The sequence below is a fragment of the Podarcis tiliguerta genome (assembly GCF_965153285.1).
Source record: "Podarcis tiliguerta genome assembly, chromosome: 6".
Lineage (NCBI taxonomy): Eukaryota > Metazoa > Chordata > Lepidosauria > Squamata > Lacertidae > Podarcis > Podarcis tiliguerta.
Window position 1 is genome coordinate 48891750 of NC_139539.1, and position 27832 is coordinate 48919581.

Genomic DNA, 27832 nt, shown 5'->3' on the forward strand with positions numbered 1-27832 from the left:
CTCTCTGAGGCAGCCATTTGAAGTGAGTCTGGCCTCCTGTAGAGTGGCAATGGCAATGTTGAGCATTTTCAGCTCAATGTTGGCTTGTCTTTCAGGAGTTATTGACCTGCAGCAGGTTGGTGAACAAGCCAGGACACATAGTCCTGATGTTCCAGCATGCTAGGTGCAAGAGAGTTTATTTCTTTTTTGCCTAGTGCAGTTGTTTGGTCTGCTTGTTGAGTGACACCCAGTGAGACACAATGATCTCTCCCACCAACCAAGGCAACTCATAGAGCTTATAACTTACACTTGCACCAATCAGGTTGAGCTTCCACCTTCTAACTGCTGTCTCCGTGCTTTTTGTTGTATTTGCAGCACAAAAGTGATTTTACTGAAGTGCAAGTCTGGGCAATGTTTATGGGGGTCCTGGGCTGCCCAGATGACAAGGCCTCCCTCTTGGCCTCACTGTTGTGGTCCAAAGGAAAGCAGAGCAATACATTTGGCACCAGCTTGGCTGTGGGAGTTGTCGAAAAGAGGCCATTCAACTGGAAAGATGCCATCCAACCATCTTAGGGGCTCCACTCCAAAGTTGTGTAGGTTTTAGAGCTGTTAGCCTATCCCTGCCTCACTTTAATCATGTCAGCATAGTTAGTAGGTGGTGGCTGCAATGCTCCAAATAGATCAAAGAGGGCAAAACTACAGGCCGTGGAGCAAGTCCCTCTGTATATGTGTTGTTGTAGAAAGAGGGTGTCCTGTTTCACTCTGAATCATTTCCTTATACACCTTAGAGACTCCTAATGGTTGTAGATTTTTGTCTCTTGCTTCAACTAATTATTATCCTAACATCTCCATTGCAGAACCAGAAATATCACCCAGCATTTTTGGCACTCAGCATTTCCTTCCCCTAATTCTATCCTGCTGGATTGATTTACGACTCCCAGACTGCCATGCACCCTTCCTTATTTGGGAAGCCACAAAGAAGTCAGTTACCGAAGAAGCCCTGCAGATTCTGCTTAGCAACCACCTGCTAAGGCAATATGTTCATTGTTGCCCCTTGAAAGGATAATGAAAGACTAGCAAATGCTTCCAAGCATCTGAGCTGCATCTTTTCCAACTCTTCCTTTCCAACCATCTGCCATAGCATTAGAACCTATCAGACACTCTAGCAAGGTGCAGATATTTAGTTGCATGATGATGGTTACAGCTAGAAAAGAGCAGCGTGGCTTGTCCCTCACTGTATCTCCTTTCTGCTCTCCAAGTATCCTGCCATGCCTCTCACTTCCAAAATCCTCCTTGGCCATCTGACCACAGAACAAAGACCCCACTGGGGTTTGCTAAGAGACTGCCTGTCACTTTAAGAGCTCAAAGCAAGTATGACAGCAAGTGTGCAGTAGCAGCACCTCCTGCCCTGCTAATTAATTTGCTCACCCTTCTCTCTTGTCTCCTGTAGCAAGCAGGGTGCAAGTAAGGGAAGAGATCATTGGAGCACGAGGTACAACTGCATACTCAGTCACTGCCATCAAGCTCCTGTGGCAGCAAGGGATTTCTGGAGGGTGAGCTCCTCAGTTATCCCCAGTTGCTTTCCTTCCAGGCATTCATTGGGCCCATCAAAACTACATGCAAGTTCCCACAGCCATATCTGCTTACTGTGCTGCAATATGTCTTAGAAGTTGGAAGCTTTCTTTTCAGTGACAGGCGTGACTCTGCAATTTGACGCATTGCCAGTGATTGATTCAGAAGCCATTCTTTTCCCATTTAAGAAGTTTTTTTGACTTTGTATTGGTCAATGGCTGTGTTAACATGAGTGCTGCCATCATTAATACACTGGTAGTACACTAATGCACTAGCTTGCTATGGTTATGCTAGAGCACTGCCTGGAGTTCAGGGTTTAGGAATCATAATCTCTTGATGGGCACAGCAAACATGCTTAAACCAAACCATGTAGCTAGCAAGGTTTGCATCATCCCAGCCTGCTAAAAAAGTAGAGACATTGCCAACTTCTTCTCTAGCTGTGCTCCTGCACCTTTAACAAAAGGAATATTATCCTTTCAGTCGTTGGACCTGCCAAGAAAAGCTTCACCTGCTGAATTTCTGCTGGCCATACAGGAACTCTTCCAGGAAAAAAGTTGACAACTCTTTATTCAAATTGGTGTCTGTTCTCCTCCCTGCCTAAAAAATCCCACCCCATACATACAGGCTGCTGTTGCTGTCTTAGATTGGGTAATGTGAGGTTCTTGTTGGGCCCAAATTGCAAGAGTGAATGTGCACATCCCAGTACGGCAAAACTGTTTTGCCCGTGGACAGAGGAGAGGAGTTAGGTAACAGTGGGATTTGCCCTTTACTTGGTGTGGCTCATCTGAAAAAAACTGCTTGATGGGTTTCAGCTGCATTTTGGGCACCTCTCTTTCCCTGCCTTATTTACTCATTTGCCCGCCATTAAGGGGGAAACAGGTGCACATTAATTCATCAGCAGTGTTTAAATTAAATCATTTCACTTCTAAACAAGTCACTCATTTGCAGGCGTATTTAATTAGCACTTCTTCACTGCCAGGTGGATGCTGCTTTTCTCACCTGTTTGCCCTCTTATGGGGTCATTGGTGATAGAACATGGGAGATTTTTCACCTCCGCATTGCAGAGCAAGACAATTGCTGTAGTGGTACTGCTGATGCTACACTCTGGGGGATCAGGTGAAGCTATGCCATCCTCGTCTTTATCTTCCATGTCATTGCAGCCGTCTCAGTGTGACTCTGACTGAGCAGAGGTGTGTTTTGTGCTTCAGTCTCTACCCTTAGGGCAAGGCCTCCAGGAGGGTTCTGAAGGAGGCTTTTCTGCACAGAGGTTCTAAAGTGATGTGGCCTACTTTATATCCCAGTATAGGACCACATATGGCTCGCAGAATGAATTGAAACAAACGTGGCTTAAAGACACACAAGCAATATAAGATTTTTTTTAAAAAAATAAATAACTCTATTAAAAAGAGCACCAAAAACACTCAAAACAATTTAAAAGCACACACAAAAAGAAAAATGTGTAGAACCCCCACCTTCAGAATACACTGCCACAGCAGCCAGTAAATGACCAAAGGCCTGTCTAGACAAGTATTTGCCTGCCAGCTAAAGGAAAGCTGGGTGGGGGGCAGCCTAACCTACTGTGGAAGAGATATCCACAATCTTGGAACAACCACCGAGAAGGCCCTCTCTTCTCACCAAATGCACCTGTGAAAGTGCACTACTGCCCATTCATCACTTTGTATCTTACCAGTGCAATGGTGTGTGTGTGTGTGAGAGAGAGAGAGAGAGAGAGAGAGAGAGAGAGTAGACATCTTCCTACTTGTTTGCTGAAGATATTACCATATTTATTGAAATGTGGCCTGAAATATAATATTAGGCTTGGGATGGGCTATATTTGCTATGCTTGTCTTGAGCTGAAAAAAAAATCTCTTCCCTACCATTGATTTATTGCAAAGAGAGGATAGTTTACAAAAAACACAAATGGAATTCCTCTCTGCTAGGGGAAAACAAAAGACATCTGGGTGCCAAATGGACAGGTCCCGGTAGCTATGGACCAAAAACCTGGCTTGTTTCTGTTATGTGTGACATGTGCTTAGTGTGAGTTGAGCCCTAGCCTTGAGCTGCAGAGAGCTGGGCTGTGTCTACTCCTGCCACTTTGCACTGCACTGCCTGCTTATTACTCTGATAATAGAAGATTATAGGGTTCCTGTTGGAAACGTCTATTTACATCCTGCATTTCCCAAACCACCTATTAGCAGTGCTGTGATGTCATATCCTCCCTGCTGAGACAGTGGAAATCTCTTTTGTGTGCTGCATTGCTCTTCTTTGAAAGGAATACCCATTGCCACTGAACCTAACATGGGATGCTGTTTTCCTGAAAGGCCTGTGCAATTTCTTGGACTTAAACCTGTCATTCCTCCAAGTGAACCAGCCCGTGTGCGTTTTTGTTTATGACTGCCTCAGCCTGTTGCTCCTGTAAATGCAGTGGGAGAAAAGCCCTTAGACAAGGAAACTTCCCAGCAGTGGTTGGGAGGAGTCAGACTGGGGGAAGTGCCAACACTACCTACACTGAGCTGCTTTGACTTTGTTGCTCATGTGCATTCTACTATTCTATAAAGTGCTTGCTCTGGTTTTGCTCAGACAGTTTTGTCTGTCATGCTGTGCCTGTGGGAAACTGAAAAAGCAGCTCTCTGTCCATTGCAGTCTGTACCATGTAGGACTGTTACCTAAATTGCCATGTCAGGCATGAAACAGATCGCATGCCAAGTGTTAACTGGATATCGCAATCGAGTGTTTTAAGTTTTGCTGGAGAGCAAGCAGTAGTTGCCGACCTAGTCCTGCCAACTACACTGAGAATTGTGGCAAAAACATTGATCAAAGCAGACCAGTGCATTGGATACATATGCTTGGATGGGCACAGCTTCTCCAGCATTTGCTCCATGAACCCATGTTGAAGATGCAGGTGTGAGTTCTCAGAAATGAAGGAACTTGTACATAGAATTATAGAGTATGATCCAGCTGAGAGAGATTTCTCTGGCTGAGCCCACGTAAGAGGAACCAACTGCTAAAGTTCCTATTTAAATTCCACCTGAGTGCTTCTCCACAACCTGTTTCCCGTAGGAAGCAGGAAAGGAACATTTACTCTGCAGTCCTGTACTTCTGTAGGACAATGTAGGGTTGAATGGTGTTTTTCCTTCCTTTCATTGCTCTTTAGTTTTCTGGCAGTTGCACATTTGACTTACTGTAAAAAAAACCCTCCCTTTTTACTAGTAGCTCTGGTTAGTCTGACACGGTAGATATCACTGTGGCAGAAGGGGAGAGAGGACTTAAGCGTTCAGGGATTTGGGTCTGGTTTAAAGGCCAAATTTATATGGTGATCTGCAAAAGGGTCTAGGTACCAGGGTGGTTGTATCTTTGCTGCAGAGTGCTGTTGGAAGGAATTTGCAGGATTGAAACAACAATTGGAATAAATTATTAACTCTTAATCCAAACACAGAGCACGTTCCAAGATGCTTTATTCCCAGATGATTATTTGCCACATCAAGTGGTGGGAAAGCAGCTGGAGAGGTTGCAAGGAAAAGGTTGATTATATACACACCATTTCCTCCCTACATATCATGCCTCACTGGTGTGCAGAGGAGAAAGAGAGACTTGCATTAGAATCATAGAGTTGGAAGAGATCTTTGAGATCATCTCATCTAGCCTGCTGAATGCGCAATTTATAATGCATGATTAAACTACAGCACTTCTGACAGACCTACTGAAATTCCTCCAGCAAAGGAGAGCCCATCACCTTCCAAGGCTCTCTGTTCACTGTCAAAACAGTTCTTACCATTAGCAAGTTTCTCCTAATATTTGGTCAAAAAATGCTCCCTTGCAATTTTCATGCAATGGTTCTAATCCTGCCATCTGGAGCAACACAGACTCATCCTAGATGCACAGACCCATCCTAGATGCAAACAGCACTGTTCATGCCTAAAATAGAATATATCTGCTATACATGTTTGCTTCTGCTTCAAGCTTCTTCTTAAAGATGTTACAGTATTTTGCCCAATAATGCCTCTAAGACAGTTGGGAGTTTATTTTTTCACTGGGCACAGATTTGCAGAGATGTTGCACATCAGAGGATTTACTCATGAGACAACTTTCACCAACTCAAGATGAATCACTGTTTTTGACTTTCAGAGAATTCACACAGTGCAAAAAGAATTTAATTGCTGCATTGATTGTAAAGGGCCAATTCAATTTTTGGGGTTGACTTTCAAGATAGGCAAGGCTCCCCCCCCTTTTTTGGGGGGGGGTCTGCCCAGACTGAATGTGCCGATGGCAAATCAATCTGAAAGCTGATTCACAAGATCTCGCATATGAAACTTTCTTTCCATACTGTTTCACATTCTAGGGTGGCTGGTGTTTATTTCAGAGTTGAAAGGTATACATGCACACAGAAGTGTGAAAGCTTGTAATCGTGCCATGAATTGACAGAGACAGAAAGAACTTGTGTTTTAGCACTCCTTTTCTCCTCTTCTTTGTTGCAGTCGATTGATCCCGGGCAGCAGTTCACCTGGGAGAACTCCAACCTGGAAGTGAACAAACCAAAGAACCGCTATGCAAACGTGATTGCCTATGACCATTCACGTGTCATTCTGACCTCCATTGATGGTAAGTGTTGTTAGCAGCACCTCACGCTAACAAAATTCTCAGTGCATCAGACCTGAGGTTCAAATCCCCGTTTCATGTGATGCCAAGTAACTGTACCATGTTCCACTGGCAGAATAACTTAGAGGGTATCATTCTGGTGGACTCAGTGACCCAAAGAGTTCATGGTTTCCTTACTGGTTTTTCCACTGAATCACTTGAGCACATTCTGAGAAGCATTGCAAATCAACCTTTAAACACATTGCCATTCTAAAAACTTTTAAGGAAACAGAACTCAAGCAGCCCATCTCTGTCAGCAGTCATATCTGGAGTCCCATCTGGGCAGCTTTTGCAGGCATCGATGGTTGGAAGGAGGTACACTTGGGTCTTGGTACTCCTCCAGATCCGCTACTTAATAAAGGTTGAAGACAGACAATAGCTTCTTCAGAGACCATAAGAAAAGCCTGCTGGATCCAGCCAATGGCCCATCTAGTTCAGCATCCTGTTTCACAGTGACCAACCAGATGCCTACAGAAAGTCCACAGGCAGGATTCAAGCACAAGAGCCCTTTCCCTTCCTGTGGTTTCCAGCAACTGATATTCAGAAGCATTACTGCTTCCAACTGTGGAGACAGAGCATAGCCATTGTGTCTAGTAGCCACTGATAGCCCTCTCCTCCATGAATTTGTCTAATCTTTTAAAACCATTCAGGTTGGTGGCCATCACTACCTCCTAGGGGAGAGATTTCCGTAGTTTAACTATGTGCTTTGTGAACAAGTTCTTTCTGTCTTTCATCTGTCCTGAATCTTCCAACATTCAGCTTCACTGGATGTCTGCAGCTTCTGGTGTTATGAGACAGGAAGAAAACCTTCTCTATCCCCTTTCTCCATACCATGCATACTTTTATAAACTTCTATCATGTCACCTCTTACTCTCCTTTTCTCTAAACTAAAAAATGTAAAATGCTGCAAGCTTTCTTGAAAGGTTGAAAGAGTGATCTTTGCTCCCCCCCCCCCTTGCATGGTTTACTCCTTCCTTTTCACCTCTGGTAAACAGGTTTGCAGGGTTTTGTCCACTTTCAGAACTGGAAACCCCATTTTATTAGTGAAAATTGGGCAGAAGTAAAGTGTGTTCCAGGGGTGGAGAGCATTTGCAGACTACAGGCTGTATTCTCCACTGGACAACCTTTCAGGGAACACATGCCAGTACTGGGTGGCAACTGAAGCAAAAATGGCAGAGCAGCAAATGTTAATGTTTTATCTTTTGTACAGCTGACTAGTTACATAACACCCCTTTGTATCCTCCACCCAGGCACGTGTAAGGCGTTATCAGAGTTCAATGACACATTCCAGCCAGGCAAAAACACTCAAAGAGAGTGTGATGCAGGGTCACTGAGGGGCATGCCTGGGGAGGGTGTACGGCAAGGACCAGATGGAGAGGTTTGGGGGGCTGTGTTTGGCCCCCAGTCCAGAGGTCCCCCACCCCCAGAGTACATTATAGGAAGCTCTCCCCAACCACTTTCACATCTCTTAACAACTACTCCCTGTAGTACAGTCTGTTTCCACTACCAGCATGGTCCAAGATTCTGGCAACCCCTTGTTTTCTCAACCCCCTGAAGGTGCATCCTCTTCCTTTGTCATGCAGGTGTTCCTGGAAGTGACTACATCAATGCTAATTACATTGATGGCTACCGGAAGCAGAATGCCTACATTGCTACACAAGGGCCTTTGCCAGAGACACTCAGTGACTTCTGGAGGATGGTATGGGAACAGCGCACAGCAACTATCGTCATGATGACCCGGTTGGAGGAGAAGTCTCGGGTATGGACAAGTGCAATCTTCTCTTCTGGGCAGAGACAAGTCAGAGAAATGTGCATGTTGATTCTGTGCATGCAGTGCAGCTGATATTAGTAGCAGCCTCATATGGTACTGTGACATGGGGCAAGGGGTCCTAAGTGCAGGCCTCTGAGGAAAATAGAATATAACATTATAGACAAAGATGGTACTAGGATTTTAATGCCAGCCTGATCATCAAGAATAGCCTCCCCACCTTGACCAGTTCTAGAAATCCATAACTGAATACTTTTTATATCAGATTCCAACGGCCTAAATGAGTGATGTGACATGGGGGAATGGTAATTTCTATGGCTGTTTCACAGTCTGATGGAGTTTTTGCTTCATCAGTGAATCATGGTGGGAATCTTATCCCATAGAGCTACATACAAAGAATAAAAACTCAGTGGCTTCCTGTGTGAAACAGTGGCTTGAGAGGCAGGGCTGTGGAGCTCCTCTCCAGCCTTATGCTCAAAGGCATAATGCAGATGTTCAAAGGCATTCAAAGTGGGAGGAAGGAATCGGAACCATTGTGGCAAGTCCCCATCACCTTGCTGGACCCAACTTCCATTCATTAGAGGACAAGTTTCTATACAGGCAACAACTCTTCATTTATGTGTGATGTATTTGCACACGACCAACACGTACAAGTAGTGCTGGGAACCCAGAAGATGAACCTGGAAATATGGAGCTCCCTGGACAGTCCTCCTGGCTCACGAGGAGACCTTCCCCAGAGCCCAAAGAGGACCTCAATGTGAGGTCAGCTCAGCTGATGCACGGGGAAGCAGCAACAGTGGCTGCGCCACCCCACATGTCAGCTGTTTGGCGGGGAGGTTGAGCAACTCAGTAAAGCCCCACTGCCCCTCCAGCTCGCAAGGAAACCCTCTTTGGTGGGTCTAGGGTGAGTCTCCATGCAAGTCACTAGGATTCTCCAAGTTGCTCCCCATTTTACACAATTTTACGTGTGCATGCAGGGGCCCAGAATGTAGCTACCACATAAATGGATAGTTGCTTTTTAGTATGATATGTGCTGGCAAAGGGGACGGGGGAGGCTCTTCATGAATAGGCTATTGTGCAGATGTGTCCTCCAACACATGGAGGTCAGACATAACAAATAGTGAGATCTGATTTCAATCCCTATCCCCATATTTACTCTTTGAATGTGCACAGGGATTTCTGAAGGGTTCTTTCACCCCCATATAGCTGTGCCCTTCCCAGTTGCCTGGGTGTCACTGAGCTTAAGATGCATATGTTTAAAGATATCCTCAGAGACATGGATTTCAGTGTGGAGAACCTTGGGCGGAGGGTTCCCCAGAAAGTACCATCTTTTGTAGTGAACATTTATGCTCACAGAATATTTTATGTTTCCATGCCAACCACAGGGCAGGGAGATGTGCACTTGGACTGTGGTTTACTCGTCTCTTTAGTCAAATAGACTTGAGTCAGGAGATTGGAAATGGGGAATTTGCAGAGAGAGGGAAGTAGCTGAATGAAGGGGGGTGATGTATGTGGAGGGAGAAAAGACAAACGCAGGCATGTATCCTTCCTTGCTTTGCTGAGTTTTATTGCTGAAAGCAGAACACCAGTGCTTTGTGTGATAAGAGGACAACAGAACTGAGTTACAGAGAGTGCAATAGGGACCAGCCTATGCTCCATCCTAGGCAAAAAGGAATCAACCCCAGATTCTTGTAGAAAAAGCTTGTCGGTATTGATGGATGGTGGGGGGGGGTACCTGTTAAGTGTATCTCTCCCTGCCCCCTTAAGCATTCAGTCAGCAGTGTGAAAGTAGCCTCCTTCATCGTGGATTTGCACAGCTGTTGCTAAGTCTTTGCCAGTGCCTAATAAGAAATGCTAGGCTGGATCAGACCAGTGGTCCATATAGTTGACTTCCTGACACTGCCCCCACCCCCAGATATAATAGACATTTTTACAAAGTAGGAATGAAAATGAGAATCTGTTCTCTGTTGCTATTCTCCCACCATCTGACGTAGTGGCCATTTATGTTTCTTTCCTTCCCATATTTTATCTAGCCTGATTTGAAAACAATTTGTTCTAGCTCCATAACAGCATTCTGCAGCGAAGTTAATCATGCATTCTGTAGCAAAGTTTGTTTAACTAAAAAACCATTCGTTTTAATTTCAATGAATAGCCTCAAGGTTTATGACAATTTCCCCTTGTCATTCTTCCTATACCATTCTTGATCTCTATCCAGCCCCTCCTCAGTAATGTTTTTCCCCCAAAGCTAAATAACCCTCAAAACCTTTTTCCACAAGGATGATTGACCTGTTGTATTTTCTTGTCCTTTTCTGTACCAGCTGCTGTCCTATAATGTCCCTTTTTTTGTGGGGAGGGCAACCAGAGTGATACTTAACTTAAAGCTAACCTAGTTTTCTGGAGTAGGTAATGGCTGCTGCAAACATACCAAAGTGGCGGCAACTTTGTGTGCCAAGCAACTTTGTGCATGAAGCAGTTCCCCACCACCACTCCAATGCGATTCTTCTCCTTCACGTTTGTCTTGAGAGAGCTAAAATTGCGAGAATAGGTTGGGAGTTAGTTTGCACAAAAAGTTTGCCAAGTAGACATGCCTCCATGTGCTTGCATTTAAGCAGCAGACACAGTATTTGTCTGTGGTTATTAACTGGGCCATGGAACTCCAATACAGGCTTTTCAGTTTTAGAATAGTGCTTGCATTTAAGGTAAACATGAAATGACCCTTTTTTGTGTGTCAGAATAAATGAATATCCAAAGTCCAGTTTGCTTTGTTTTGGGGCTGTCCAGCTATCAGAAGATGCTCCACAGAGTGTGTTTCTCCAAGATAACATGTTCTGTAAGGCCCTTTGGGCACTTGACTCTCTCCTGCCTTGCTGCTTGTTGAGATGCACATTATCTCCTAGTAGCACACTTCCCCTCCTCCCCCTCCTAATTACTTCCTATGAAATGGAGGATGCAGTAGTACCCTCAAGGTGACATACTTCAGTGAGTTAGCATACCATCCAGCCAAGTATGGTGGGTGGGGAAGATTCACTGACACACTTGTTCGTCTGCATTGAACTGAGTTCATACCACTACTCTTTAGAAGCCTGCCTTACTACCAGTCACAGATATGATGCACCCACATCAAGGGAACCGTCAATTAAGTAGTCATAGTAGCTTCAGGGTGGAATCAGACAAACAGGTACCTGATGGGTGGGAGTAAAAGATTGATCTAAACCAGGCATAGGCAAACTTGGCCCTCCAGATGTTTTGGGACTACAATTCCCATCACCCCTGACCACTGGTCCTGTTAACCAGGGATGATTGGAGTTGTAGTCCCAAAACATCTGGAGGGCCAAGTTTGCCTATGCGTGATCTTAAACGCTAGCCTAGCACTTAGGGATTCTCCAAGTGAAAGGGTTCACTTTTAACATCTGTCTTTTTCAGTGCTAGCTCAAGCTTGCCCCTTTTCTTATCTCCAAGCTATCTCCCAGCCTAGGACCTTTGAGAGCAGTTTCAGATGAGTGCTAGCAGGTAGCACTTTCTCAGGCCCAGCAGCAATGCTGTGTGTGGGTATTGTTGCTCTGGACTTTGACCTCGTGGATTTGGGGAGCTCAATGCTTCAAAAGATTTCCACATCTTCTGAAGGGCAAGCAATATGGGGGGGAGGTATCTATTTGGTGCCTTGTTATGACCTGCAGGGCCTGGCAGCTTGCTGGTACATATCATCCTCACCTTTCATGTTTGCATACTACATAAAAGCATATTCATTCACTGCCTCCAAAGCTTCTGCAGTTGGCAGCAGAATCAGCAATATGTGAGTCTCCAGGGCCCTATGTGTTCTGGGGAACTGGCCCAGACTGCCTTTTCCATAGGAAACTTCCCTTGCACTCTCCCAGTTTCTGCACCGCTCAGTAGAAAGTGCCCTGAAACCCAGGTATATTAGAGACCTCTCATCCCATTTTGCAGACAGTGGGTCTTGGGATGTGGCCTGCCTGGTAAAGATATATTCTAAACCGGCTGTTCTTCCTTTGTAGCACTTGTATTAAGGGGGTCTCCTTATTTTCCCAGCGATTGAGGGAGCCACTGGGCACTGCCAGCAGTAAATGAATTTCCAGGTTGTAAGCGTGTTCGTGACATTAATGAGAAGCGAGTGATGCCAGAAGAAAGACTCTCTTATCTGGTTTAGTGCCATCGTGCATCAGCTTCAGCATAAAATTTACAGAGCTTGAAAATGGGGCATAAACATTATGGGTAAATTTGGCAGAAAATGTGAGTGACTCTTATCTGGTCATGAATAAATAATTTTCAATTACCAGTTTGGGCTTTGCTATTAAACCCTAGGATAGAGTACTTGAAAGTTTGTTTTGTGTTTGAACATAAACACTGTAGTCTCCCCAGAGCTGGGCAGGAAAAGGGTGACATTTGCTGAAGAAGCAGTTGGACACAGCCAGGCCTGCGCTGCCATTTGCTATATTAGCTGTCACTTGGGCGAGACAGCTTACCAGTAAGCCAGACAACAGACCTTCCTTCTTGAGCACATACTTCTGTGATCTCAGGAGAACCAGGATCCCAGCTACCTGTAGCTCCTCTACAGACTTCCCCAACTGCCCAGGAAGTTGCTTCTGACCTTAAGCAGTGATTCTGAAGTGGAAGAAGTTGCACCCCAGCAGTTCTAGGGTGCACTTAAATCTCTTATCTAGGAATGTTTACTAAGCCCACCCATTAAAATATCCTCAATTAATAGGCGGAACACCAATGATTTCTAATTAGAGTGTTGTTCCATGTCCTCCATTCCCTAGAAACACACACAGCTAATAATTGAGCTTACCATTACTTGACAGGTCCAGATGATCCTCATTCATTCTCCCTTGTAGAGGTTCTGTTGTAGCCAGGCTTTAGTTGGGAAGGAAAAATAGGGAGAGGCAGAATAGGAAGCAGAGTACAAGGGACGGGTGGGTGGATAGGTGAAGCAGGAGGTGGAGAGGAATAGCAGCAGATACACACTGAATTTAGTTTTTAAAATATGGAAGATTTGGGCAAAGGAACAAGACATCTTCCCTGTCACCTCTCTCCACTATGGAATAGAGGAGCAAGTCTATACAGAGAGCAATTTACATGCAGGAAAATATGTTAGTGCTTCCCACTAATGCATCTTAGTTAAATGGGAGTGGGAAAATTCATCCTTGCTGTGTGGACTGCCCACAGCGCAGTTATAGACAGGAAGTACACTTCCAGGTCTTGGGCTTTGACAAAGAGAGAGCACTAGATGAAAATATGGTTTATAGCTTGATGCATCTCTCACATATTTGGCACCTTCCCAGCAAAGCAGGCCAATCCTACTTCAGCAGAGAGCAGCATTTTCAGCTATCCTTTAGAGGGGCTCCTTCTAGCAGGCATACACAGACATTTCTTCGGGGCCTGGAGAAGCTCAATATAAAACCCCCAAAATGTCCATTCTGTGGCTCCATTTGACTCTTTTCTCTTGCTAGACTTTTTTTTTTTTTTTGTTCAAACTGGCTGTCTCAGTTGCCCTTCAAGAATCTACTACTCCGTCCCCACTTAGAGGATCTTCTCCCCTCCTGCTGTCTCCTGGAGAGGACATTGCCAGTGACCGTCATGGCAGGAACCCTGGCAGATTCCCAAGCAGAGGATGATAGACTGTGGCCAGGCTTCCCACATCCACCACTGAGGGGGAGGAAAGATCAGTACATTTGTCTACAGACACCAATCTTCTCAAAGAGCAGGGAAAGGACAGAAAATTACAGGGGAAGAAATTGCTTTTGAATAGACCATTTCTCTCTGTTGCCCTCCCCTTGCCCATTAACATTCTTGCTCCTTATTCCTACCTTTGAGCACCAAGCATCTTGTCTTTCCTTGTTTCCTACCAGACCATCCAGTATTACTGGCCTTTTGCAGAACAAAGTAGAGGGTCAAACAAAAATACCTACTTGCTTTGTAAACCTCAGCCAAATGCAGTAAAGCTGTTTTGCATTTCTACACTACTCAGAGTGGGTCCACACCAGCCATTGGCTCCTAGCAGGGGCAATTTGAGTAAGGCGAGAAAACCAGGCTCTGAGGCATCTTAGGGGCATATGTGGAGCCTATTGATAACTTCACCCCCAAACACTGACCCATTATTCCTTTTTCTCATTGCAGGTGAAGTGTGACCAGTACTGGCCAGGCCGTGGTACAGAGACCTATGGGCTGATCCAGGTGACATTGCTGGACACAGTTGAACTTGCCACGTACACAGTTCGGACATTCGCCCTCTACAAGGTAAAGGAGGAAGGAAAGTGTGGGCAGCCAAGGTCTTGCAAGAGCGCCCAGGAAGTATCTTTCCCAGAGAGTTACATGAAAGTGCAAGGGCTTATACTGACTCTTTCACAGATGCTTGAAGTGAGAGAACCCATCATCAAATACAGGCTGAAGTGGAAGAGCCATCTACACACATTTCACTCCCAGCCCAGTCTTGCCTTATTCTGCCAAGGAGCTTATTCTTTGTGCATCTTGGCCTTTCAGTGAAGGCCAAACCATGTGTTCTCATTGTGCTGGTGAACTAACCTGAAGGTTACAATGGCCTGAGGAATTCCGTCTATCTATACAGCTATTAGCCATGGCTCTCAAAGCAGCTGATAAAATACAGCAAAAAACAAATCACAGTGGGCAGCCAAAAATTCAGCATGAAACAAAAATAGAAGAGAACAGATTGTGAACATATTGTGAAAGGAAGTGTATGGAATGAATGAGGAACCACCAGCCAGGTGCCACGTACAGCCCTGAAGCCTCCAAATCTAACCCACAGCCTCCCCTCTTCAGTGTCGCACACACACAGCAGTAGCAATTGGGCTTGAAACAGCCTTTCGTCTTAGCAGACAATAGTCTGTTTTGAAGCCTTAATGTGGGGGGGGGGGGGGGCATGAGTGTGCAGAGTTAGAGAGGAAAGAATTAACCCTCCCTTTCCCAGGTATTGAGGCCCCAACACCCAAAGTTGCCCCCTCCCCACAGAAAGCAGCCTTCTATTGGCTCAAATGAGAGGCTGTTTCCAAGAGCAATATTTGTTGAGATTGCAGCTGGGGAGGGAAGAATTAACTGTCCCCTCCCAATCTGCAATCACCATAAAGGTTGCCTCTTTCCCCTCTGGGAATTAGGCTTTCCCCCCAAGCCTAATTACTTGTAGGGTGGGAGGAGGTGAGTATTAACGTCTGTGTGTGCCATGTAGGATGGTAGTATGTATTTGCGGTGTGTATGAACACTTGAGAGTATAGTCCTCTCCAGATGTTCAGAATGTGGCTGTATGTGCAGGGAGCAGCTACAGTCACAAAAGGCTGCTTACTTCACACAGTCCTCTTCCACAAGTTGGAAGGCATTAAATTTTACCAATTGAAGAGAGCTTTTGTCATCTATCCCTGTTTTGGCCCACCCACCATAGGGCTGTGGCCATGAGGCAGTGCAGCCCTTGGGCTGAAACAAAGGGTTTCCCATCCCTGGTGTACAGTTATCCTGAGCCCTGATGTGTCTGAAGGCATGGGATTTCTAAACCAGAGAAAAAGCCCACTGTCCACTGCACCACCACTAGCTGGCATATTTTGGCTTCTTCCATAGAATGGGTCCAGTGAAAAGCGGGAGCTGCGGCAGTTCCAGTTTATGGCTTGGCCTGACCATGGGGTGCCGGAGTACCCTACCCCAATCTTAGCCTTCCTGAGAAGAGTGAAAGCCTGCAACCCCCCTGATGCTGGGCCAGTGGTTGTACATTGCAGGTAAGGACTATCAGTATAAAGGAATGGGAAGGGCCTGCCAGTCGCTGTATTTTGGCAGGGGTGCACCTGTTGGGATTTACAGTCAGCCTGGCGCCGGCGCCGCCGCTGCTGCTGCTGCTGCTGCTGCTGCTGCTGCTGCTGCTGCTGCAAGAGCAGTGAAATCAGCATTATAGCCCTCTGCTAGCATAAGCAGCACTTTGAAGTCAGTGCCCTTCATCACAACACTTAATTCACTATTTTTACCTGAGAAGCAACAACAATATTTTATAAATTAAAACAGTATGAGAAGCAACATTTCAGAGGGGAATTCTGCATATTTATTATATATTTATTTTATTGCATTTCTATCCTACCTTTTCCTCCAAGGAGCTCAAGGTGGGGTACATGGTTTTTCCTCTCTCCATTTTATCCTCACAACAACCAATGGCAATAATACTGATGACAGAAACCCACAAATCCATCTCACATAAAATGCAAGCATACTTTAGCAGCCATAAAACGTGCAATTATTACTCTGTTATTGACTTGCTTCTATTTCCCCCCTGTACCTGAAGGCTTAGGCTAGCTACAACATATTAAAATGAACCTTCAAGGTAGAATATCTAACTGAACCACACAGCAAGATGAAATATCCCAGCACCATGCATACACAATTCAGGAAACTGTTATGCCTAATCTAAACTTACAGCTCAAACATTCATATTCTGCTAACAAGTATGTGCATTCACAACACAAAAACATATGGGACACCATTCTGCACAAACATACATATGCCATCTATTTACAGAGCATGACACACCATCTGCATGTGCACTCATATAATCTCTTGCTGCACTTCAGGATGGAAAGAAATGACTGCTTCAGCCACAAACATTAGTTCACTAGGAATCAGCATCTTATCTGGCCAGTGATTTATCTCTTGTAGCTGAGTGGGAACTATTACTGAACAAACCACTTCATCACTGCAGCTCTCACGAACTCCTTAGAAACGGTATTTAATGCTCTCCCTTCATGCTCTGGTTAAGATGGGAGTGGTGTATAATTAACACACGCTCTCTCCCTATTAAAACCCTGTTAGGAATTTGACATGAGCAGCGGCAAGGAGATGTCCTGCTGTAGAATTCTTAGCTGTCAGACATCACATTTGTTGTTTGTTGGCGTGTTTTTGGTTGTGCTGGTTTGTGCACTGGGAGCACGACCAAGTTATACACTTCAAAAAGCTCATCTCTGCCTCCACCAAGGAAGATTTGGGTTTGCTGGTTTTGTAAGAAGGAACATTACTCAGAAAGTGCGCACAGGGTGGGGGCAGAGAGACCATAGTGCAGAATCCTCATTCCATTTGCTCTATTCAGGTGCATTAACCTGCCTCTCTGAGGGTTCTTCGGAGAAAGTGTGAACTTGAGGATTATCAGTCCCTGCAGTATGCAGTGGGTTGGGGCAGGGCTTGGTGAAGGCTTAGAAATGACTCTGAAGGAAGTACTATTTCATGTTTTGTGCCATGCTTTTACAGCGCTGGTGTGGGCAGGACAGGCTGCTTCATTGTAATCGATGCCATGCTTGAGAGGATGAAGCATGAGAAGACAGTGGACATCTATGGGCATGTGACATGCATGCGCTCACAAAGAAACTATATGGTGCAGACTGAGGATCAGTATATCTTCATCCACGAGGCCTTGCTTGAAGCAGCCACCTGTGGAAACACTGAGGTGCCTGCACGCAACCTCTTTGCTCACATCCAGAAGCTGAGTCAGGTACCTCCGGGTGAGAGTGTCACAGCAATGGAACTGGAGTTTAAGGTGAGCAGAAGAGCATTTGCAATTTTTCCACATGTCAACACACAGAGTGATCAAGGGGCTGCTCAGCTGGAACTGGCACCCCTGCCTGTCATCCCTCACAGATCTGTGAGCAACTATGAAGAGTTGATTCTTGGGCTGAAGGGAGATTTTCTAGGGATAATGATTCTTTTGTAAATTTCTAAACCAGGTAGGAAGTGATTAAAATATATTTGCATTGCAGAGTGAGTGTCCTCGACATTTCCCTCCTAGAATGGCAGCTTCTGGCAAGGATATAAAAAAGCAGATTGATATGAAGTTCTCAGCAGCATTGCTTTGCAGAGTGGCTGGAGCTGCATCCAAAATCAGATGCAGATTGGGCATTAGTGGTAATTGATGTCACTATGAACAACTTCGCTGGAAATGCTTCTAGTTTAAATACTTGAGATGTCAACAGCTCCAGTGCCCCCTGCCTTGCTCCACTTGTACTTCTCCCTAGTATGGAGGAGGAGAGAGGGAGGGCCACTGTCAGGCTTAGCTGGCATATTGCCTGGTGCAATTAAAGTCCCCTGGTTGTCACAATTGTCTTTGCTTGCCAGCACCAACACCCACACTTGTGTCGGCTTCACACCAATTTTTTCTTACAGCCTTGATACAGGCTGCAATTTTTGCTAATGCCCACATTCTCCAATGATGTGCATTTGTACAGCAAAGGCTGGGGGGGGATAGTTCCTATGGGGAAGCAGTGAAGCATGTAGAGTGTGAAACAGACTGCGGAAGCCCCGCTCTACCCTGGGAATAGCCTCTTGCAAAACAGCAGCCATGGAGTCAAAATATTGACTTGCTGTGGAAACGGCACAAAGCAAAACAGCATTGCCTCTTTGCTCTGAACACCGCTCACACTGGAGGTTTTTTGGGGTGGGGATTGGACAAGGCTCTCACCTCCACCTGCACCTATTCCCAGTCCCCAATACTTCCCCAAAGGAGAAGTGAACAAGTGGGGGGTGCCATGCTGCTGCTCCTGGATTCTGACATCACTGCTCAATGAACATGAGAGAGGTAATGGCAGCAAGCAAGAGCAGCTGCTGTCACTACTTGCTAGATGGCTTGCTTTGCCCACCACTGGCTTGCTGTCCTCTGCGGGTGAGTGAGCAGAGTGGTAACAGCCTCACAATGAGAAGAGGAGGAGTTACTGCCGCTTGCTTACTCACTCCAGAAGAGCCAAGGGGAAAGCAGGTGGCAGTGGATGCTGCTCTTCCTTGCGGCTGCCACCACTCCCAAGAGAGATGATAGAGGAGACTGGTTGAATTGATACTGGTGAGGAGAGTGAACAGCTGTCACTCAGTGGTAGTGGGAACTAGGCCTAGCCTGCTCCCAGTGCCAACCAGAGGGAAAGGCAGACATGGAAGCAGGTGGCAGCGTCTGCTTCTTACTGCTGATGCTTATTGCCTGGAAAGTGGAGGCAAGTAGGCAGTGATAATGAGGAGGAACAACAGGCCTCTGGCAGTCAGTAGTAGACCTCAACAGATGTCAGCAGCTCAGATTGCAGCCCTGTTTCTGAAAGCAACTTGGTTGTATGTGCCATGCCATACATCAGAGCAGGAGCCACGGAGTGAAAGAAGTGGATGGGTAGAGCTGCAGTAAAAATTAAGGGGGAAAGGAATGGAAAGTGAGTTACATGGAGCAAAACAGATTCCTAAGTCCTCATACAATTAGAAAGAAACTGGGCAGCACATCCATAAAGGGTCCCCTAACTCTTTCTGGTAGAGAATGTAAAAAATGGTCCTTTTCCTGCCAAGCAAGGAAGCTGTCCTGCAAGGAGATGAAGCTACTAGGCTAAACAAGGGCTTATCTCCTGGAGCTGTAGAATTAGCACTGAGCAGCTGGGAATGGGTGGCATTTATAAAGGACCTGTTGGCCGCAGCTCTTCCTAGAGCTGCTTAGAAGTATATATGGGGCTTGCTTTCTCCTTCTGAGTAGGTCTAATGAATGGGAGACACTGCTGGGCTCAACCTGAGTTTCAACTCTCTCTCTCTCTCTCTCTCTCTCACACACACACACACACACACACACTAGCAAGGTCCTGGAGGAGGGGGTGTCCCAATATTAAAATCCCCTTGAGCTGGATGTTTTCTAAGAAGCAGCCTCTGAAGATAGGGAGCTGTGGAGTTTAACCCACTTGAGTCCCAGAGTCCCACTCCCTTTCTTCTTCAGAGGTTTGGGTCCTGATGAGTGCTAACAAACGTCTTAAAATACCAATCTCACAAATTTTTGTATTCTGTGCAATATCCTGTGCTGAGGCTCCCTCTAAGCATAGGATATTTCAGTCATGGGCCAGAAGTCACCAGCATGAGACAGAAGGCAAGAGTTGCTCAGAAGAGCAAAGTATATGCTTCTAAGCAGGTCAGGAATGATGTTAGAATGAGTGCTAGTAAGGTGCTAATGAGTAAAAGCAAATAATAAGAGCTCCCAGGGGAAGAATACTATAGAGTGACCGTAAGTGCCCATCTAAGACAGACAGACAGACACACACACACACACACACACAAGCTTATGTTTTTAGGTGTACAAGTAAGATGTTTTAAAATGTGCATCTAAAATCTGTAGTGTGAACTTGAAGAACAGGGTATGCTCATCATGGAGTTGTGACTGGTTATAGATCCTTGCTGAGCTTGTCTCTGCATCATGGGCAAAATGACCCCGCTTTGGTTGAAAAGACATCCTCCCAGGGTCTTGCCTCCTCAGGACCTTTGCCAGGGTAGGCAGGAATTTTCTTCCTTTTCAAGGCTGCTGGAATGCCCCCTATATTTCAGTCCTGCATCTTTTGTTACCTCGGTCATTAATCTATGTGGCAGAGTGAATAAATGTGTGTACATCATATGGGAGCTGCTCCTCCCAGAGTAGTTACAACTTCTGTGTGCCCCTGTCCCCCTCTAATCTGTACTTCTCCCCTAACAGCTCCTCGCCAACTCTAAAGCACATACCTCACGATTCATCAGTGCCAACCTCCCCTGCAACAAATTCAAAAACCGCCTGGTGAATATTATGCCCTATGAGCTGACACGGGTTTGCCTGCAGCCAATCCGAGGCGTCGAGGGCTCAGATTACATCAATGCCAGCTTTGTAGATGGCTATAGGTAATGTAGTCATTCTAAACAGAGTTTAAACTCTCCTCCTGTGATGTTGCTGTGCTGCTGCTTCTCTGTGTTCTTTTTTCTTTACCTTTTTTTTTTCAAAAAAAATTGATGCTATTATACAGTATCAGTAGAAATCATAACATTAACCACATCCTAAATATTTCAACATTGCATTAATACGTTAAAATAATTTTAAACTGAAGCTTACATCCTTAAATAGGCATCTTAGAATTATCATCTGAAATCTAATAAATTGCTAAAATAGTTATGTTCAATATTTAGTTATAAATATATTTATAGTATATAAATTACTTTTAAATTTGAATGTAAGCTGGACAGCTCTGTCTTTCAATAAGAGCACAGACAGTAGCCTTTCATTAGCAAACATGGGGCTTTTTTCAAGCTGCCTATTCCCCAGAGCCTGGGATCCTGATAGAAGTTACCTTTTCCCTCTCAGGCTTTATTAGCCTGGGGGTGACAGGTACTGGCTCCTGCATCCTCAGCTTTTCATTAGCCAAGATACTGCTGGGAACCAACTGTACAGTTCACCTCCCACAATGGGATTGTCTTGCAAAGTTGTTCACAGTGCTGCAATAACAGCAACTGAAATGCATTCTGTCACTTGAAAGCAAAGAAACAGTGGGAAGAGCAAATCTGCCTCCAAAATGGACTTGGGGATCCTTGAGGAGGGCTGCACCTTCTGCATGGGGGCAAAGGAAGCATAGTCCTATAACGTACTCCCTGCCCCCATCTCCGAGACACCCCATGAGGCTACAAGCTGTGAATTGGTAGTGCAAAAGATATCTTAGGAGAGCATTTGAGTGGCAGAGGTCCAGCAACATGGGGAGGCTTTTCAGTGCAAAACAGGAGCTGATGCCAGGCCTCTAGGCTGCTGTGCTGGAAACAGAAGAGCAGATGAGGTCCTGGCCACTTATCTGCTACAGATTTCAAGTGCCCAGAGTGTGTTAGAGCCGCCACCTCCATGTGTCTGGTGCTGCAAGAGAGCTGCTAAGGTTGGGAGGGGGCGCTGGCAAAAATGTGTGCCAAAGCAGCAGGTGGTAGCATTTCATGTCCTACCTAAACCGTCCCTGCAGGCCCCTGTTTATCTCTTCCCGTCCTTCCCTTTGAAGTGAGCAATCGTTCTCCACTTTATCTAAAGAGATCAATTGGCCCAAGGAGCTACAGACGGCTCTGAAGCTGCATCTTTATTAGCGCCTTTGTTTCTGCCACCTCACCTCCCCCCCGCCCCACTCCTGCCTTTTATGATGTCTTATAAATCCACCTTGGAACAGCTTCCATCTCTGTCCCACACATTACAGCTGTCCTACAACAGATTCATTAATTTTTAGCACCAGTGGAGAGATTAAATGAGAGTGGATAAGGCTGAGAGCCTAAGACTACATTCAAGGATCTGCAGTGCCCCATAGTGGTAGAATACAGATGGCACAGGTTCTCTTTTCAATTTTCTGACTTATTTTCCTACATATCACTGTGGAAACAGGATTCACTGTCTTCACTGGTAGCATATGTCAGGGTCTGTGTATGTATCTGCTCACTACTGTCTAATTTCTGTGAAGTCAGCAATGTAGCTAGAGTTTTGCAGTGGCAGAAATTCCACCCTTTGGGGTCATGTACAACACACATCCTATACCAGTGTTTCCTGCACACCTCAAAGGAACTCACACAATTTTACAAAAAGCTTATAATTGTTGTAGCACTACTATGGTATTATATTTCACCCCACATGTGCATTTTAGAAGATCCAACTGGTGTAATAACATTAGTTACTCCAACTTATATAATATGCCTCTTTTCACATTGAGTAACTTTGGCTAATTTCTTAGTGCCTTTGTGTTAATACTCTACTTTCATCAAGGGACCTCTGATAGCCTTATTGATCTCATAGTGGAACAGGTAGTTGTGGGCAAGGACTGCAGAAGGGAGCAGCTAGATGCTATCAGAGATCCAGATGTGTGGCACAAGTCCTCCTCTCCTCCCCCAGCAAGCCCTTTATCTAGTTCTCTAGACCTAACTGCTAAGCATCCCCTTTCCATCCCAGAAGTGTCAGTCATCTACCACTCTGAAATGTTTGATACCTTGCAGGCAGCAAAAGGCCTACATTGCCACACAGGGACCCCTTGCTGAAACTACAGAGGATTTCTGGCGGATGCTGTGGGAGCACAACTCTACCATTGTGGTGATGCTGACCAAATTGCGAGAGATGGGGCGGGTAAGCTAGCACTCTCAGCTACCAAGTGATGTCTATTCTGGGGCTGTTTCTCCAGTGAGATTCCACGTGTACAGCCCAGTCTTGGGAGCAAATATTTTGCTTTCATTCTCCTAATGCTAGAGGGGACAGAGCTAAAGGTGAAGCTCATTGCACTGATGTCTTCAGACTGTAACTGTTTTGTGGGAGGGATTCAGTTGCATACGAGTAAATTTAGGTTTGTGCTATTGAAGTGAATTAAAACTCTTGCACAACAACAAAAATGACTTTTTTGTGGTGATGGGAAAATGCACCAGAAATATAGCAACTGATCGACATGAAGTCATATAACCTCCCCACAAACAAATCAGGTGATTGCTGAATAAACAGTGAGCATTGTATAACCTCCTTGTCAGCTTTATTTAAATAAATCAGAATGTATGCTCAATAAGCACGCAATCTGCAGGAGTCGTCCATCTCCAGCTACATGGCTGACTAGCTCTGCTGGGACCCAGTTGGTGAACAAGTATCCTCTGCAACCATCAATGGACTTGATCCCCCTGGCCCGCTCAAACTTTAAGCTGAGCTAGCAGCTTCAGGTTTCTTGCTTTGCCCAGAGCCAGCAAAAAAGGGGCATTTGGGCTAGAACTGAGGTTTTCTACCTAGTAACTTGGCATGGAAGAGCAGGCTGATTGCTAATCAGGAAGTCATGGGAAATGGAGGCGTACAGGAGCAAGGGGAGTCTAATCAATCATATCATGGCAGGAGGGAAGAAATAGATCAGTGTCTTGCTGCGCATATTAGAGCATGGAGTTGTGTGGGTATTGTACTACCCAACAGGACAAGATGTCAAAAGGCACCTCACTCTAAAATATTCAAGCTTCAGTCACATCACACATTTTGACTGTAACAATTCTGACTCTTCCTTTGCTTTTCAGGAGAAATGCCACCAGTACTGGCCAGCAGAGCGTTCTGCTCGGTACCAGTACTTTGTGGTGGATCCCATGGCTGAATACAACATGCCCCAGTACATTCTGCGTGAGTTCAAGGTCACTGATGCCAGGGTGAGTACCGCACAGCCTACCCTGAATTCCCCAATATTTATTTCCCATTACTGCTCAGAAATTGCAAGTAGCACAGGACAGAAGGGTTTTGTCTTCAACGTGCATCTGATTGTCCATTGCTTTATCACCCTCTGCATTGGTGTTACTGTGTGTCAAGTGGGTGAGACAGCTGGAAAGCAGAAGCAAGGATTTCAGTTGTGTTTATATCTACTACACCCTGCTATATAAAACAAAATACTCACTAAGGTGCAAAAGAAATCTGCTTAGGTCGGCTGGGCCTCCCCTCCTCAAGGCTTTTCTGGCACCAGTAGGAAAGGCCTGACCATGAAGGCTGCCGTGTGTTTTGAGAGGATGCAGTGACTATATCTCCCTTTCACCACAAATAGGATGGACAGTCAAGAACCATCCGGCAGTTCCAGTTCACGGACTGGCCTGAGCAGGGAGTACCAAAAACTGGAGAGGGCTTCATTGACTTCATTGGGCAAGTTCATAAAACCAAGGAGCAGTTTGGCCAGGATGGGCCCATCACGGTACACTGCAGGTAAGTTCTGCTGTTTGCTTGTCCGTGGAAGCTGGCTAGGTGCTGTGTGCCAGTGGTGAGGAGGCTGGGGTCATCAGGGAAAGCTAGATTACTACTGCAGAGATGGCCTCACCTTTCTAGGTATAGAAGCCATTTCCTTCGTAAATGGCAGGGGAAATCTCTGCTTTGTAGTTTTGAGCACACAAAAACATTGTGGCACATGTAGAGAGATATTTTAGCTTTTGGGAGAGCTTCTTTTGATCTTTGTGATCTTTTGATGCTTCAGTTTCCTTTCACTGGGTCTCTTTCTCTCTTCCTTATGTGCAGTGCGGGGGTCGGACGCACAGGGGTGTTCATCACATTAAGCATTGTACTGGAGCGCATGCGCTATGAGGGCGTAGTTGACATGTTCCAGACTGTGAAGACCTTGAGGACACAACGACCAGCCATGGTGCAAACAGAGGTAAACCACCAGCCACATGCTTGCTGCTGCACAGAGGACTGGGGGCAAGCATTTAGGACCAAAACTTTGCTTTCACTTGCTTTCAGTATGGAAAAGGGATGTAACTTTCTCTGTAAGTAGGCATATTCCCTATAAATCACATCAAGCAGCCACCAATCTTGCCCCCATTCCCATGTTGATGTGTTCTATGAGATATATAGGGTATATACAATCTTCTCCTTTGGCGATCACTCATAGCCGGGTAAGATTGTCTTCCATAAACACAGTTTTAACAAAGAGTCCGTAAGTGACTGTGGAGGCCAATTCTGGATCCACACGTCCTTCCACAGTGGGGACATTGGTTTCTGGGTGGGAGTTGGATCACGGTGTGGATTTGCCAAGAGTGCCTTCCTCTTAGCACATTTCTCCCTTGCATCCTGAGTTCGCGTGTCTTCAAAGCCCATGACACCTTTGGTAAAGGCTGTTCTCCAATTGGAGTGCTTGCAGGCAAGTGTTTCCCAATTGTTGGTGTTTATACTACATTTTTTAGATTTGCCTTGAGACAGTCTTTAAACCTCTTTTGTTGACCACCAGCATTACGCTAAGCTATGACTGGCACAACTAGTATCTACAGCATCTTCTGAAGCCTGTAAAAGGCTTTAAAAAGGTGAGACAGCTGGATCGGTCAAGACTGATGAAGCCACATCAGAGCACCTTCCAGCCCAGATTTCTCACCATGAGTTAAACCCCACTCTGGGTTAGTCCCAAAAGGTAGTCATGGTTATACAGTGCAAAAGAACAGTGCCAGCAAGCATTTGCAAAGGATTACACATGGCCAGTGGCTATCCTCTGGTTAGAACCCATGCTGTTTTCTGGTCTAACTTGATGGCAGCTTGGATTGGCCTCTCTTTCACCTGATCAATGCAACCTTTGATTCTGTGCTGTTCTTTGTGTAGTGCAAGGATATCAGAAACAGTGGTTGGATGGGTCGTGAGACGGAGAGCAGAAATCCATAATTCATCCTCCTTTTATATAGGACATATTTTACTGGTGCACCATGAGAGTAAATTACATTGCTAAAAATTCAGTATTTGGGTTTCCCATACAGTCAGCTTGCTGCTCTCCCACCTGCAGTTTAACTGGAACTTCACTCCCAATCTAAGCTTACTGTACTAATCTGAGCAAAATGGCCCCTCTTTACATCAGACGCAGGGCAGGGCTTGGTGCTAGCCAGCTGCCTCTTTTAGAGTGAGGTGGTGAAGGAGTCCGCTTGCAGGTATTTGCACCATGATGTGACAGAAGTGGTGGTCTCCTTTAGAGGCTTTTTGCTTATCCCATTCTCTTCCTTCTTCTCCAGGACCAGTATCAGCTGTGCTACAGGGCTGCACTGGAGTACCTTGGCAGCTTCGATCACTATGCAACGTAACTAGCACTTTCAGCCAGTTGCAGCGGGAATGTCCAAGAGCAGAGACGGGTTCTTCCCAGCCAGCCGCCCATTTGTTAGTCCTTCTGTGCAGATGCTGCTGCTGTTGTTGCAGCATCAAGCCTCCCCATGACCAACCAGTTCTGACCACAGTATTTGGGTTCATTGCCACAGCGCCAAAGGTGGGACCAGCTTCTAGCGTTTCCAATTTCCAGATGAATTTCTGTTAATGCCCCCACTCCTCCTTCTCCCCTTGACAGCATTTCATGGTGAGAGTCACTGGGTGGATGGAATGGGATCTTTTATATATGTAAAATAGTTAAACTTAGTCTTTTATATCTTTTCTTTTTTAAATTCTTTTGCAAGTCTTAATGTTTTGCTCAAGCAAAACAGGAGAATGGAGGTGGTGGGGTTTGAATTTCCTTTTGCTTCCCCCGCCCTTAACTCTTTTGTTGTCTCAATCAAGGTGGTGCTGCCCATTTTCGGGCAGCCCCAGGTTAATATTAGTGGCTGGCTCACAGCTCTGGGACCCTTCCACTCCCTCTTCAGTCCTTTGTAGAATATTCAATTTCACAGAGCTGGAGCCAACTTAATGCTTATTTCTAAAGCCTTTTATTCATAAGCCTGTCTGTCAGGTGGGACTCCAGCAGCTATTAGATGCTTGGTCCTATTGACATGTGTCCAGTGACCTCATATTTGTCAGCAGATCCCTTATGAACTTTCCATTTGAGGGAGAGACCCACTGCTTGGGATTCTCTTGTTAAGATGGGGGGGAAATGTGGCATCCTTGCCGCACAAAAACCACGTTCCCAAAAGGGACCTGACCGACACATTTATTTAGTTCTTTCTGTGCCAGTAGCATCCTGAGGTGCTGTTGCCTAGGCAACTGTGGCCAACCAAGTGCATTGGAGCACCTTCCAAGGTGAAAGAGCACAACTCTGGGAAGTCAAGCCTTCCTGCACAAACAACCCCGGCATGGGGGTGCCTTGGCTATTAGGGAGGGAGGGGTGGGATTCTTCAGGTAAGGAATTCAGTTCTCAGAGGCTGAGTGTAACTATAATTTCTGCTATCCTGTACCACATTTAAAAGTCATTAGAATGCTGTATTTTTCACTATGACAGGATGGTCTAATTAACCAATGTGGCAAGGCTACTGGACTTAATTTAACGGTACTATATATTAATACTCCTTATTCTCTCTCACTTGCACTAAAGGCAGGGAGATTACAGCCTTCTCCCAGGTGCATAGTTCTATAAATAAAGGTGGTGGAAAGGTCTCTAACTATATTATCCAATGTATTCAAATTACATTGAAATCAACAATCCTGGGTTGGTGATGTTGGAGAGAACATTCATTTTTACCTTGTGAAAGCATAGTGCTGTAGGGGTCACTGTTGTATACAGTCTGTTTTCTATTTGTTAATAAAAATCTACAGCATCATTGCATAATTCTTGATGTTAATAAATTTGAATAATCGGGTTTCCTACATGTTCGCTTTGCTGTCTTGTTTTATTTGCCAGTTAGCGGATAAACCTGCAGTTACCCTGGCAGGAGCTCCAAAAGACCACAACACTGTGG

General features: G+C 45.4%; 2 protein-coding genes across 37 annotated transcripts in view; one reads left to right on the forward strand and one right to left on the reverse strand.

Annotated features, from left to right (window-relative positions):
- PTPRF (protein tyrosine phosphatase receptor type F) overlaps positions 1-27740 on the forward strand; it is a 457928-nt gene extending 430188 nt beyond the window's left edge. For all 25 annotated transcript variants that reach the window (XM_083446024.1, XM_083446033.1, XM_083446017.1 and 22 more), the window contains 11 exons: positions 6027-6150; positions 7770-7945; positions 14090-14209; positions 15536-15690; positions 17201-17486; positions 20421-20599; positions 22703-22829; positions 23744-23869; positions 24256-24410; positions 24717-24852; positions 26189-27740. In XM_083446024.1, the coding sequence (XP_083302150.1) occupies positions 6027-6150; positions 7770-7945; positions 14090-14209; positions 15536-15690; positions 17201-17486; positions 20421-20599; positions 22703-22829; positions 23744-23869; positions 24256-24410; positions 24717-24852; positions 26189-26257 (1653 nt within the window). In that variant the 3' untranslated portion in view covers positions 26258-27740. The remainder of the gene's footprint in view (positions 1-6026; positions 6151-7769; positions 7946-14089; positions 14210-15535; positions 15691-17200; positions 17487-20420; positions 20600-22702; positions 22830-23743; positions 23870-24255; positions 24411-24716; positions 24853-26188) is intronic.
- The window catches only part of LOC310680022 (uncharacterized protein), a gene marked incomplete at its 5' end in the record, with an annotated part of 57716 nt that overhangs the window by 6086 nt on the left and 23798 nt on the right, over positions 1-27832 (reverse strand). For 7 of the 12 annotated variants that reach the window (XR_014512605.1, XR_014512606.1, XR_014512607.1 and 4 more), the window contains 2 exons: positions 9498-9795; positions 12762-12826. The exons of 1 other annotated variant lie outside the window; for it this stretch is intronic. Coding sequence is in view for 3 of the 11 variants with exons in the window: in XM_083446142.1 (XP_083302268.1) it covers positions 12788-12826 (39 nt within the window). Of the gene's footprint in view, positions 1-9497; positions 9854-12761; positions 12827-27832 lie in introns of those variants that run through there. 4 more of the 12 variants (XR_014512609.1, XM_083446143.1, XR_014512603.1 and 1 more) reach the window with 2 other exon arrangements.